The following is a 14,266-nucleotide window of genomic DNA, read 5'->3' on the forward strand; positions in this document are numbered from 1 at the left end:
GTTTAAAATCATCAGATCAATACACCCATTTCTTTAACTTGTAATTGCTCTGATTGTTGCCAGCCCCCGCCATCCCCCTCAGGCTCACGAATACAGCCCCAGGGCAAGTTCTAAAGGTGAAGAGACGTCCACACCCCCAGCAAAACCAATTAGGAAGCTTCCGGTGGTCTTGTCCCAGGCGGAGAGGCGACTAATATTTCCAGCGATTTAACTTAATTTTTAATTTAAAAAAATGAGACAGGACAGAGACCACTATTTTGCAGCCTTCCTTTCAGGGTGTTTTTCTAGCTGCCGGGACAGGGCGGGGGTGGGGGGGATTGGGGACCCCCGCAAGAATGGACTGGCTAAGGTAGGAAGGACAGCCCGCAGATTCCCCCAGGCGAGGAGGACAGGATGAAGGAAATGCTGGCCACCATCTTGGGCTGCTGCTGGAATTTTCGGGCATTTATTTTATTTTATTTTATTTTTTGAGCGAGCGCATGCTAGGCTGAAAGCCCTTTAACATTTAGGGTTACCCCCTCGGGCATTTGCAACGACCCCCCCCCCCCGTGTGCGGGAATGAAGCCTCCACCAGTGTTGCCGGCTCTGCCCTGACTCCCTGAATGTTAAATGGTTCCTGAAATTTACACGTGTTAATGAAAATGAAAGAAGATGTAGACGCTAAGATTCCTAGGCTGCCTCTCCGCCCGTGGGTGCCCTCGTGGCGTTCTCGGAAATGCGCCCATTCTCCCGGCTCAGATATAGGGTGTCAGCGAACTCCAGAGTCCCCCTCCATGCGGTCTCCCCAGGCTGCGTGTGGCCTGCCCGCCCTCCTAGCTGTCCCCCTCTGCAGAGCCACCTTCACCCAACCCCCCAAATCCTGAGGGACCCACTCGGGGACGGCAGGCCCCCCTGCACCCCTCTTCCCCGGCGGGGAGAAAGGCAGCCTCGGGACGATTTGCATTTCTATGAAAACCGGGCTTCGGGGGCAACTCCGCGCGGTGCCGGCGCGGCGCCTCCGGGATGGCTTTTGGGCTCTGCCCCTCGCCGCTCCCCGGCGCTCGGCGCCCGCGCCCCCTCCCCCTGCGCCCGCCCCCCCCCCCTCCTTCCCGCTCCCATTCTCTGCCCGGCTTTGATCTCTGCTTAACAACAGTAACGTCACACGGACTACAGGGGAGTTTTGTTGGAAGTTGCAAAGTCCTAGAGCCTCCAGAGGGCTGTCGGCGCAGTAGCAGCGAGCAGCAGTGTCCGCGCGCTCCGGCGAGGGGCAGCAGGAGCTAGAGCCGAGCGCGGACCCAGCCCCGGACCCACCGCCGCCCCAGGCCGCCTAGCAGAGCCCCAGCCATGGCACACCAGCTCCTGTGCTGCGAGATGGAGACCATCCGCCGGGCGTACCCCGATGCCAACCTCCTCAACGACCGGGTGCTGCGGGCCATGCTCAAGGCGGAGGAGACCTGCGCGCCCTCGGTGTCCTACTTCAAGTGTGTGCAGAAGGAGATCCTGCCGTCCATGCGGAAGATCGTAGCCACCTGGATGCTGGAGGTGCGGGGCTCCGGGCGGCTCTGTTAGCACTTTCCTGCGACTTGTTGCGCAAACCCACTTTTCTTTGCCACTCATCGCCCTCCCTTCCCTCCCACCCCAACTTTTGAAGTTTGCCAGAGTGTTGCTAGGAATCGTAGTTCCGAAATACATAGATATTCTGGGTATTTTTTGAACAAGGAGGGGGTGGGGGTGGGGTCATTAGATATTCCCTTGAGGAGGAGCGGTCGAGGAGGGGTGCCTTGGGGGAAAGCCACGGCCGGGGCACCCCAGTTGGCTTCAGGGTTGGGGCCCGCAGGCTGGGCGCCCTTTGCGGCCCCCGCCTGGACCGCCACTGCTCAGCCCCCGCCTGCGCCAGAGCCCCGCTGCGCCTCTTCTCCCGGCCGCGCGGCCGCTGAGCCGCCAGCTCCAGGGGGAGGGGGCATAGATTTGATTTTTAAATTAATATCCATGGACACGTATGCAAGGGCCGCTCGTGCCAGTATTATGCGCCATCTTTGTTCTTTTATTGCAAAGCAAAAGTGTTTATTAATAATTGGGGGCAGGGTGGGGGTGGGGAGCGGCCGGCGAGGCGCTTGGGGCCGCCGCGAGGGGCCGTGCGGCCACCGGGAACCGGCGGGAGGGGCGAGGGGCCAGAGCTCGGGCAGTTGTGAGGGGACCCTGCTCGGGAGAGGGGGCCCCTTTGTTCAAGCAGTGAGTCCCGGGGCGCCCCGCACGGCCAGCCTGGGCCGGAGAGCACGCCGGGCTGCAAGGTCGCGTGGCCCCCAAGACGCTGGGGATTGACCCTCATCTGCAGGGGTCTTAGCTTGGGGGACCTGCCCGGAGCGAGCCGGGGTCCAGGGGCACGTTTTCAGGCCTTCAGTGGGCTCCTGAGTGCACCGCAAATATTTAAAAATAATTTTTGAAAGTGCGGCGTGGTGCCCTTGCGAGAGGGAAACAGCGCCCGCGCCCAGGGGGAAGGGGGGCCCCCGAATTTGAATTCCTGGGGCTCTCCCTTGAGCCTGAAACGAGCTCCCGACCCCCGGCCTGGGTAAAGGACCGCCTGAGGGTCATTTTCAGGGGTTTTTTATGTACCCAGTTAATTTTTTTATATTTTTAAATATTTTTTGAAAAGATGACGTCTGGGGAAATGCGGCGCGGCGGCCTGGGACGCCACCTTTGTGTCTCGCAGGCGCTGCGAGCGCGGCGCCCATCCCCGCGGCCCGCCCCGCGGCCCTGCACCCCATTTGGTGCCGACCCCAGGCCTGGAGGGTCCCGAAGCACCCACGCGGGCTGGGGTCCGCCGCCCGCGCGCGGCACACGCCGGCCAGCCGTGCCAGCTCCTGCCCCCACTGTGCCAGCCTTGCCGGGACTTTCCCTTTCAGTTTCGGGTGGGTGGGTTCGGGGGACTCTCGGGGAAGGGGGCGCGGCGGCGGCAGCTTCTGCCGCCCCCTGCCCTGACCCTCCTTGCGCTCGGGGCCCCGCAGCCCTGGCGCGAGCCGGGTGGGGGGCGCGAGGTCTCCGCAGAGGGGGCCGGGCGCTCCCGGTGGCGGCGGTCACGGCCCCCGGTGCCCCGGCAGGTCTGCGAGGAGCAGAAGTGCGAGGAGGAGGTCTTCCCGCTGGCCATGAACTACCTGGACCGCTTCCTGTCGCTGGAGCCCGTGAAAAAGAGCCGCCTGCAGCTGCTGGGGGCCACCTGCATGTTCGTCGCCTCGAAGATGAAGGAGACCATCCCCCTGACGGCCGAGAAGCTGTGCATCTACACTGACAACTCCATCCGGCCCGACGAGCTGCTGGTAACCCTGGGACCCCCACCGCCCCCGATGCCCCGTTAGCCGTGGGACCCCGGGGGTGGGGGAGGTGCAGAGACCCAGGGGCCCCTGCGGGCCGCTGAGAGACCCTCTGCCCCCAGGGAGGGCGGCCACATCGGTGGGGCCGCTCTCGAGGAGCGGACGGGTCCCCCGCCGCCCCACCTCACACTTTCCCTCCGACTCCCACCGCCTCGGCGCCCCTAGCGCCGCGAAAAGTGGGCGGCGCGCGCCCTCTAGCGGCGGCGGCGGCGAGGGGCCCGCGCGAACGACCAGACCTCGCGTTCCAGGTGTCGCGGGCTTCTGGTCTCCACCCGCGGAGGGTGGGTTTAATCAAGAACGGGAGACTTTGCGAGCGGCACCTTCTCTGTTTGGATGTGGGGTTGCGCGTTGTCCGCCTAACTTCCCGGACCCTCCAGCATGCCCCATTCCTTCTCCTCGCCTCCTGTTCCATTGGGGTCCGCGCCTGCGCCTCTCTTTACGCACGTGTGCCTCCATTTACGCAGCAAATGGAGCTGGTCTTGGTGAACAAACTCAAGTGGAACCTGGCTGCCACGACCCCGCACGATTTCATTGAACACTTCCTCTCCAAAATGCCGGTGGTCGAGGAGAACAAACAGATCATCCGCAAACACGCGCAGACCTTCGTTGCCCTCTGTGCCACAGGTAGGGTGCTGGCCGGGCCTCTGGGTGCCCCTGGAGGAGCTTCTTGCCCTCTGCCTCGGTTTCTCCATCCAAGGAGATGGTCCCCAGGTTCCTTCGCTTTCAGAAGCTTTCCTCTTTCCGTGTTCCGGGGAACAGAGGGCTGGGCTTCTTGTTGGGGCTCCAGGGAGGGGGTGTGGGCTCCCGGGCCCGGGCAGCTGAGGCTGGGCGGCAGCCTGCCTGTGTCCGGCTGATGTGGCTTCTTCTCCCCACGCCAGGCGGGGGTCACTACATGCTGAAAAGGGTTGACTTTGGCTGTCCAGCCTGCCTCCTCCCCCCGCTCCCCAGTCCTTCCCGTGTCCTCAAGGAGCCTGAGCTGCGGGGGCCCCCTCCTGGCCTCTCCCGGGCTGGGCCACCTGCCAGGAGCGCCTACAGGGGTGGGGAGTGCCGGCCGGCAGTGCCTGGACCACGTGCTCTGGGCGGCCAGCAGCGGCCCTCGTGCGGGGGCGGCCAACAGAGGCGCTTGGCCGCCTGAGGCCCCGCCAGGGGCGCCGCAGGCCGGCTCAGCTCACTGCCCTGGGAGTGGCTTTGGAGCGGCCTGGGCTTGGGCTGCTGTGGTTGGCGGCAGCAGCAGGCCCTCCGTCCCTCCCCCGGCACCGCTCTGGACCGTCCCTGGGGGCCCCTCCCTGGCACAGCCCTCTCCCCAGCCCCCAGGCGGCCAGTCACTCAGAACCCAGTGAGACACACGGTGCTGCCTTCTGCTTGTCCCAGCCCTGCCCCTGAGCCCCTGCGACCTCTTCCTCCCCGCTGGGCCCAGGACCCCTGGAAACCCCGATCGGAGGACCCTTGCCCCCATCCTGCCCAGCTCTGCTGTGGGCCACCTCTACCCCTGGCCAGGCCTCAGCCATCAAATCTGTTTGGGGCTCACTCGGAACGACCTGAGGGCGACAGGGCACCAAAGGGGGGAGTTGGCATCCTTCACCCCCTCCCCGGAAGGGGTGGAGCCCCCCCCCAGCCAGCCACCTCGTGTCACTCTCCTGATGTCTGGGCGCTCTGGTGGCTGGGAGTTCTGGGTTAGGAGAGCTGGGAAGGTTCTGCTGGCCTCCCCACCTTCCTTTGCCTGCTCAAGGCGTGAACCCCTCTTCTGAGTCCTTCCAAGCGAGCCGTGGGGTGGGGGGCAGACGAGAGGCCCGGATGAATCTGAGGGGTCAGGGCGCCCCCTCGCCAGGCAGTCCTGCCCCGCAGCACCCGCCCTTGGGCGGGGATGGGGAGGCTCTCACCCGCGTCCCCTCAGCCTCCAGGGGCCAGCGCAGCAAGCAGGCAGGGAGGCGTTCTCTGGCCGGGACGCCTCTGAGAAGAGAAGCCTCCAGAGACCTCCAGGCAGCCTTTTATGGAGCTGAAAGTGGTTCAGAGAAACGGCAAAGTCTCCCGCAGATAATGCAAAGAACACTTCCTGCATGCCCTCCCCCCAGGATGCCTGGGGCAGCCTGGACCTCCCCCTCTCCCAGGACCCCAGGAAGCGGGGTGTGTAGCTTGCGTGGGGTGCTGGCAGCGCAGAAGCCGGGCGCAGAGTCTGTGAATGTGCCTGGTGCAGCTACTGAGACCGTGCCCAGCCGGCACTCCCGGCCTGGGCACACCTCGGGTGAAGGTGGAGGGCTGGCGGGGGGCGACCCAGCTTTTCACATGCGTTAGCTTCGGTGGGCCCCGGTGGGGGACAGGCAGGCCAGGGGAGGGAGGGGAGCGGCACCCCACCACGACCGGGTCCTGGTCCATTGGAACCTAACTGACACGCAGCCGTGTCCTTAGTCACAAGGGGGCCTCTCAGGATGAGAGCGACCTATTACAGCCTAAAAACAAACAGATTTTGTGAAGTGGAGGCCTGAGTAAAAGTCCCGGGAGATATTTTGCTCTCCGCGTAGCAAGGGTCCCTTTTAAAGGTTCGGGGGTCCGGCGGGGGAAGGGTGGCCTCTGCTCTCCCTGGTCCGTGCGCCCTGCAGACCTGGGTTCCCGGGTGTGCATGGGGGCGGGAGGGGGCACGTCACCCACGCACAGAGTTGGGTTTTGCTCTGCTTTTAACATGTGTACGGATGTGTGCACGCAGTAGAGCGTTTCTTGGGCTGCGGCCGGTGAGTTATCTCTTTGAGGTTGGCACATAACTGAGCTGAATGAATGGGCCTGAGCAGGGTCAGCGGAGCGGTGCAGCTCCAATGCCCACCCTGGCTGTGGCCCGCTGGGCTCTTTGCAGCCGGGCAGTGAAGAGGAACAGCTATTGGAGCTTCCAAACTGAAATATGCAGGCTTCTCATCTAAGCCCATAAACCCGCCAAGGCGCGCGCACACGTGCGTGTGCGCACACACACACAGCCTGTGTTTAGTTATTCCTTCCCTGTTGGACCGGGGTCTCGAGCTGCAGCCAGTCAGAACCTGTGTTCTGGCCTCAGCGATTTCTGTGCGGTCCTGATTGGCCTCCATGAAAACCTCTCATCGCTGGCTCCTGGCTCTCAGACTGGGTGGAACTGCTCCCGTTTAAAGGGGAGACAGGGTGCGCCTTGTGAGGGGCTTTCTTTAAGTGGTCGGAGCGCCCAGCAGCAGCTTTGTCGCCCCTTCAGTGAGGCTGCCTTTCTTCCTTCCCACCCCTCCACTGGCTCCCGCTCCATTGAATGAGGGGCCCTGCCTGTTTATTCTCAGGGATGAAGTCTCGGGCCAGTGGGGGGGGCGGGTGGTGCCCCAGCCCCCAGGGGCCGCACTCCCTTTGTGCCCAGTCCCCTCCCACTCAGCTCACCGTCCAGTTTCTGGGCACAGGATGAGGTGATAGGGGCTGACCTTCCAGGGCCCGGCTCCACGCTGAGAGGCCCCCTGGTTCAGACGCTGCAATCAGTGGCCTCCCCTGCCAGGAGTTTCTCGTTGGGAGCGATAGAAAGGCAGCCCACAGGTGCTGGGTCCCCTCTCCATTGCCCTTACGTCCATGACAAGTGTGCCGCCAGGGGGGAAACCAGAAGTTCCCATGTCAGTGAGCTGCCAGGAGGTGACCCTGGAGCCCACCTGCCCAGAGGTGCAGGGTTTCCCAGCAGTTTGCGGACAGCGGCCGAGGACGGGCAGATGAAGTAACGCTATAGCCCTGCCGTGTCCCTGGAGGCAGATGAAGTGGGGAGAAGCATCTGAGGGCAGTGGGGGGCTTCCCTGGGCCCATCTTCCCATGTGCAAGACGGCCACTCCCCCTGGGACCTGGCAGCGCAGGTACTTGGGGTTAGTGTTGTAGGGGACGTGTCTGCTTCCTTGCGGGTTCTCCCCGCCTCTCCTTTTGTCAGGCTTTTGTGAATAAGTGATACATTCACAGGCTCACGTGCTGAGAGAAGGGAGTGAGCGATGACCCCTCTGCAGAGGCCACGGTGCCTCCTCCCCCCCCCACCCCGTTGTCTCTTCCAGCAGCTGTTCTCTTGGTTAGCATTTCTGCTGTTGGCGGCGGGGTGGGGGGAAGGTGTTGGGGAGGTTTTTTTGTTTTTTTAACATTATTTATTTGGTTGCACTGGGTCTTAGTTGCAGCACTTGGGCTCCTTAGTTGTGGCATGCAGACTCTTAGTTGCAGCATGCCTGTGGGATCTAGTTCCCTGACCAGGGATGGAACCCGGGCCCCCTGCACTGGGAGCGCGGAGGCTTAACCACTGCACCACCGGGGAAGCCCCTGTGCTGTTTTGAAATGAGCGTCGCAAGCTCGTGATCAGAGTCCGGCCCGGCTTCTGCTCTCGCTGGCGCCCACTTCCTGACCACGCCCTCAAGATCAGCCATCTGCGGGACAGGGGCCCGGGGGTGGGGGGGGGGTCCAGGTCACAGGGGTCCTGCTGCGTCCCCACTCACAACCGCTTTGCCTCCCTCCCTCTCCGCAGATGTGAAGTTCATTTCCAACCCGCCCTCCATGGTGGCTGCCGGGAGCGTGGTGGCCGCGGTGCAAGGCCTGCACCTGGGAAGCGCCAGCAGCTTCCTGTCCTATCACCGCCTGACGCGGTTCCTCTCCAAGGTCATCCGGTGTGACCCGGTGAGTGACCGCTCCGGCGCCGGCTGGGGGGCCTGGCCGGCGCCGGGTGCTAGAAGCATCCAGGGCCTGGGGGTCCCAAGCTGCAGTCGTCTGGTGGGAAGTGGCAGGGGCTGGGGCCACGTGGGGGACAGGCGGCCACCTGCGTCCAGAGGCACAGGACCTGGCCGTGGCCCTGGCACACGCTGCCTGGGGGCCGCTCCTCCCCGTCTCCTGGGGGGCTCCTTTGGGAGGAGAAACACCTCCCAGAACTTGCCGATGGGCGGGAGGGTCCTCCCAGGCTTCTGGTGGTCCCAGGGGCGCCCAGGAGCCTAAACTCCTCCTGGGGTTGTGGCGGGGGGCCGTCAGGAAGAGGGGCCACACGGCAGGCCGGGTCAATGATCCGTGCCCTAATGGTGTGTGGGGTGAGGCCCGGTCGAGCTTTGTCTGGGCAACAGCGTGGACGCCCGATAAATGGCCGCTTTACAAGGGCCCCTGTGAGGTCTCCCGTCCACAATGGGCCTGGTACAGACAACTTGTTTTTATGACCCCCTTTGAGAGGCTGCTGCTTTGGAAGCCGGAGTCCATTGTATCTTTTTACTTAAAAATGCCATTGTCTTATTCCCCATTCTTTTCTTTTCTTTTCTCAAAGAATTAAAATAACAATTACAAGGGTTTGGGGCTTCACCAAATTAGACCAGCGAGGTTGGTGGCGGGGGTCACTGCCAGGCCCACTAGTGTCCCGAGTAGGAGCAGGTGACCGCCTTGACCCTGATCCCCGGTCCAGGTCCGGCTCTGGCCGCTACTGGTGGTCCACCCTCGAGCGCCCAGGAGGCTCGGGGAGGAAAGCTGGGTGTGAGATGGATGCCTTCCTGTCCTCTGCCAACGGTGCTTGGCCGCCAGCCTGCGTGACCCCCAGAGGGTGGGGGGGGGGTGCCTTCTTGTTTGTAGGCGCGGGCAGCCTGGTGGCCCCCTGGGAGGGGGAGTCATCCTCGCCTGGCTGCCAGGACCAGCGCCATCCCCCAGCTAGAAACGCCACAAACAGCGCTGTCTACAGACAGTGGTAGGAAATCGCTGCATGATCCCTTATCTGAAGAGAGATTATTTTAATTAGATCTGAAGCAAAATGCCTTACGGCTGAGGGATGGTGGGAGGAATCAGTTGAGGCTGAAATTCGTTAGTCTGGTGACCGGGTGACAAACGTCGACAAACGTCGACAAACGTCGCTGAGCTCGGACGCAGAAAATTCTGGGCTGTGGAGGCCCCGGGGCGTGGCTGAGTGCGCCGTTCCCTGGAGCTGCCCCCGTGGTCACAGTCTGCTCTCACAGGCTGAGGCTGCAGCGCCAAGCAGGCTGCTGGGAGGAGGGAGCGTGGGCCGTGGAGCTGGAGGGTGCGCCGGGGCCTGCACAGAGGGGAGGCCCCTCCTGCATCCCTGTGCTCTCCGCTCCACCGCGCGGCCCCCCAAGTTGCAGGGGCCAGGGAGCCGCCCCCGGGGGGCTGCCTTCAGTGGGTGGGTGGAGGCTCTCGGGCCTCAGTAGGCCGTGGTGGGTGTTTGGATCAGAGCCTGAGGGGGCCGTCAGGAGTCTTGGGCCTCAGTTTCCTCCTCTGTAAAATGGGGCCTTTTGCACCTTCCCTGCCTCCTCCTCTGCCGTGACGAATACTGAAAGGGTGGGTAGGAAAGCCCCCCCGCCCCATAAGCCCTGTCCCCTTGGGGGAGATCTCCAGGGATTCACTCAGAAGCCCTCTTGGCCCGGCTTCACTTCTTCGGGGCGGGGTACACCGTTTCCAGCCCCATCTAGGAGGAGGTTAGCAGCGCCTTCCCCATGCTGAACCTCGTTCCCGTGGGAAAGGCGTGGGTCTATTTCCCAAGCTGCCCTGGAGCCTTTCCCTGGTTCTAGAACAGAAGCCCCGTGTGGCATCCCAGGAGTTGGGACAGCCTCTCTGTTCAGATCCGGGAGCCGTGGCCGCCCGGCTGCGGGCGGCGCCTTCGAGCTGCTGGGAGACTTGCCCGCGGTGGCACCAGGAGAGGCCCCCGGCCTCCGGGGTTCCTCCTCTCCATTGAACATGCGGGGTGGTCGCTGCCGGGAGCTGTGTGCGGCCGGAGCGTCTCCCAGGACGCAGGCCCGAACGGGAGAGGACAGGGATAAAGGCCCCAGGGCCGCCCGGCATTCATCCTCGGTCAAGCACGGCCTAACGCTTTTGACGGCCATTCATCACGGAATGCTGGGTTCACTGCGAGGGCTGACACGGCAGAGGTTAAGTCCGAAAAGCGGGGCTCAGAGGGCCTCCCCATGCTGGATCAGATGGCGCTGAATTCGCTGAGGGCAGCGGTGGGGCTGGTGGGAACCTGGGGCCGGAGATGAGAGCCCTGGCGAGGAGTTCCAGCGAGGGGCCGGGCAGGCAGGGGACTCGGGGCAGGTGGGCAGGAGCGTCTGTGTCCGCCGGAGCCCTTGGGTCCTGAGTGGGCTCACCATGGCCTGGTTGGCATGGGCTTTTCAGGGCGGGAGGGCAGCTGGTGGGCAAACAGGGTGCACACTTGTCGATCCTGGGGTCTGGGCAGCGGCTTCCCGGGTTCGGGGGAGGCGGCGTTTTAGGTGAGCGTTGGGAAGGGGCCCCTCACTGCGGACCCCCCTTCTGAGGACCCGTCTCGTGCAGGACTGCCTCCGCGCCTGCCAGGAGCAGATCGAAGCCCTCCTGGAGTCCAGCCTGCGCCAGGCCCAGCAGCAGAACTTGGACCCCAAGGCCGCGGAGGAGGAGGAGGAGGAGGAGGAGGTGGACCTGGCCTGCACGCCCACCGACGTGCGTGACGTGGACATTTGAGGGCGCCGCGGCGGGGGAGGGGCCGGCCCGGGCTCCGCGGACAGAGCCGCCCAGGCCCGGCTGCCGTCGGAAGGCAGCCCGCTCCTCAGTGTCCTGGTGTTTTCCTTTGCCCTTTCTCCCTTCTGTCTCTGAGTTAAGCAAAAGAAAAGAAACGTCCCCGAAAACCTATGTTTAAGAAAAAGAAAAAAAAAAAAAAAAAAAGGAGAGGAAAAAATAGAATTTGCATAACCCTGAGCTGGAGGGGGGAGGAGGGTTGTGCTACAAAAATAGAGGATGTTATAGCCCGTAATCAACTAGTTTTTATATTCATGTGTTTGTGTCTCTGTGTTATAAGGATAGGCGTTAACACAAGGAGCGAGTCTGCAGGGGAGGATTAGATTTGATTCTTTATGTGTTTCAAACAAACAAACAAACAAACAAAAAGCATGAAAACGTTAAAAAAAAAAAAAAAAAGGAAAAAGTCCACAACCCATTTTTAAAGTAGAAGAGGGTTTTAGATAGAACCCTCCCCGTGTGCTTTTCCTAAGGGCACAGCTTTAAAGCGGTTCTAGGCATCCTGTATCTCGCTTATGCATGTAGTCACTTTATAAGTCATTTGTTTATTTTATTTCGTAGGTAGGCATGTAACCTTGACCTTGTCCATGGCTGATGTAACCTCTCGGCTAGGGTAGCGTAGAGTTCGGCATTTTCAAGGTCTGATCCTCTTTCTGCGTGTGGACCAACCACCTGAGGGGTTTGTCGGGCGCCAGCCTGCGCCTCGGTGACGGAAGGCCACCTCCGACTCCTAGCGTCCGCTACTAGAAAGAGAAACCGCAATAGTGACCTAATATATTCTATTTTTATAATCTTCATATTTTTGTAGTTACCTGTTTATGAGGTGCTGGTTTTTCACCCAACAGATCTGCAGCCTGCTCACATCCAGGTGAAATCTACAGCTGTTTTTTTTGTTTTTTGTTTTTGTTTTTTTGTTCCTTCTCAATATTCCAAAACCATTCCATTTCAAAGCACTTTCAGTCTCTAGGTGACATCTCTGTGTATGCTGTGTGTGGAGGGGGCGGGGAACGGTTTCTTAATGGAATGGTTTGGGAATATTCCAGTACTTGGGTGCAGACAGGATGGCGAGGCAGGTGCTTGTCAATATGGTGTTAGCGAAAGGGAGATGATATTTTGGAGGGCTAGGTTCCGGTCCAGGAGAAGAAAATGTGCATTCATTCTCACACTGCCAGGATGATGTGTTCCTTTCCTTTTCTGTAGAGAAGTTGAAGTTTAGGGATCCTTCAGTGCCAACTGGTGTTTGAAAGTAGGGGCCTTAAAGGTTTACCTAGAGAACCAGCAGTTTCAGAGTTATCTTTAGATGTTTTGCAACGGAAGGTTTTTAAACACTAAAATATATAATTTATAGTTAAGGCTAAAAAGAATATTTATTGCAGAGGATGTTCGTAAGGCCAGTATGATTTATAAAGTAATGCAATCTCCCCTTGATTTACACACACACACACACACACACACACACACACACACACACACTTTTCTGCCTTAGATGTTGCAGGTGTAGGACAGTTTGTTAAAGTTAGGTCCTTTTATAAAAGAGGGAAAAAAATCCCGAGAAAAAAACACAAAGACGTGGATTTGGCTAATTTGGCCTGATTGGCTTTTCACAGAGTGATCCAACTGGAGAGGTGTCAGAGTTATAAGCACAATTAGGATGCTGGAAACAAGTTCAGTTCCAAGTTCAGTTCCAATACGATCTCATCCCCGAACCCTCCTTTCAAAAAAGAAATTTAGCAACCGCTAGATAATTTGCACATCTTGGCTATGTACCTTTTTGTAATTATTCTGTAGGGAGTGTTGAAGGGAGCGAGGAGGTGAGGGAGGAAGTGTGCGGAGGGGAGGTGGGCGGGGACCACGCGAGGGACAGGCTGCGGCTCCATTTTCTTTATTCGCTGCTACCGATGACTTCCCAGTACAGTTTGGAAACAGATGCATATCGCTTCTCTATTCTTTCACATTGTTTTGCTGCTATTGGAGAATCAGTTTTTTTTTGTTTTACAATGTCATATACTGCCATGTTCTAGTTTGAATTTTCTCATAGAAAAAATGTATTACGGATGCCTTTTTTTTTTTGGTAGTGTTGTTGGGTTTTTTTTGGTTTTTGTTTTGTTTTTTTTTTTTTAATGTGATCAATTTTGACTTAATGTGATTACTGCTCTATTCCAAAAAGGTTCCTGTTTCACAATACCTCAAGCTTCACTTAGCCATTTGCAGACCAGGTGGTCAGGCTCTGTCTGCTGCTTCGGCAGACAGACACGCGGACGAGATCCCAAAAAGGACCTGGTGGGGATCCCCACCCCGCCGGGCCGCGTTCACAAGGACCCCCGGGTGTCTCTGGAGACAGGCCATGTCCGTTTCCTTTGCCCTGCGCCTGTTATGCTGGACTCTCCATCTGACCTGGGATTTACCATCATCGTAGTTTTTACAGCCCATATCGTTCTTTGCGTATAGCTATGAAAGTTGCATTATTATTATTATTATTATTATTGTAACAAGTATGTCTTAATGTGCCACTGTGGTGCTGTGCTGTAGGACTCGGTCATTTGGCATGATTGGAATCGCTTCTGGCCTGTGTCACAGTTTGGGGTGTGTTGTATCTGTTATTAGTGTTCTGTTTGTTGTTCTGGTCATTATAGCAAAAATGCTCCTTTAAAGAGACTTCAAATCTCAGTGAAGCCAGCCAACAGTGCTGTGTGCCCAAGAGCCGCCTAACACGCTGCCGAACCAAAAGGATTTGGATTTGCACCGTCCGCGGCGGCCCCAGGTGGGGCAGCCCGTGCGCTTCAAGGCCATTGGCAGGTGCAAACCCGCCCCACCCCACCCCTGCAGGAACACTGCTTCCGCTTACCTCAACCATTCTGGCCGCGGCGTCTCTGTCTGAACCAAACGGGGTCCATGAGGGACGGTCTGTCCGTGGTGGGGGGTGAGATGTGTGCGCTCTAAGGCCAGAGGCCAGTGGCAGGTCTGGGAGCACAGGGAGTCTGCCCCGTGACCCGCAAGTCTGAGGGTCTGGGCGGGCAGGCACTTGGGGGTCTGTGTGTGTTTTTGGTTGCACACCACGGTGTTTCCCAGCACAGACATGTAACCAGCACGTTTCCAGCAGGAAACAAGACAAACGTGAAAAGTCTAGAAATAAAATTGGTAAAACCCCAGTGCAGTGCCCGCTTGTCTGTTTCCTGGGGCGGGCAGGGAGCCAGGGCCGTGCGCCCCAATTTCCTTGGATGGGGGTGGTAGGCGGGTAGGGGGCCCGCCTCGGCCCTGCGGACACCGGGGCCAGGCCATCATCTGTCATGGGGGGCTGCCCTGGGCACCGTGGGCTGTTGGGCTTTTTTATCCCCAGTCTCCACCCGCTAGAGGACAGGACTGACCCCGGTCGTGACAACAAAAATGCCTCCAGACGTGGCCAGCGGTCCCCTGGTGATGCAGAAGGAAAGTGTGAT

General features: G+C 59.7%; 1 protein-coding gene across 1 annotated transcript; it reads left to right on the plus strand.

Annotated features, from left to right (window-relative positions):
- The first annotated feature begins 1,149 nt into the window (after window positions 1–1,149).
- On the plus strand, window positions 1,150–13,978 carry CCND1 (cyclin D1). Its single transcript, XM_059932258.1, has 5 exons — window positions 1,150–1,521; window positions 3,078–3,293; window positions 3,812–3,971; window positions 7,831–7,979; window positions 10,611–13,978. Exons 1-5 carry the CDS (start codon window positions 1,324–1,326, stop codon window positions 10,773–10,775), a joined length of 888 nt encoding a protein of 295 aa, XP_059788241.1. The 5' UTR covers window positions 1,150–1,323; the 3' UTR covers window positions 10,776–13,978.
- The last annotated feature ends 288 nt before the right edge of the window (window positions 13,979–14,266 follow it).

The sequence above is a fragment of the Balaenoptera ricei genome, chromosome 8 (assembly GCF_028023285.1).
Source record: "Balaenoptera ricei isolate mBalRic1 chromosome 8, mBalRic1.hap2, whole genome shotgun sequence".
Taxonomy (NCBI): domain Eukaryota; kingdom Metazoa; phylum Chordata; class Mammalia; order Artiodactyla; family Balaenopteridae; genus Balaenoptera; species Balaenoptera ricei.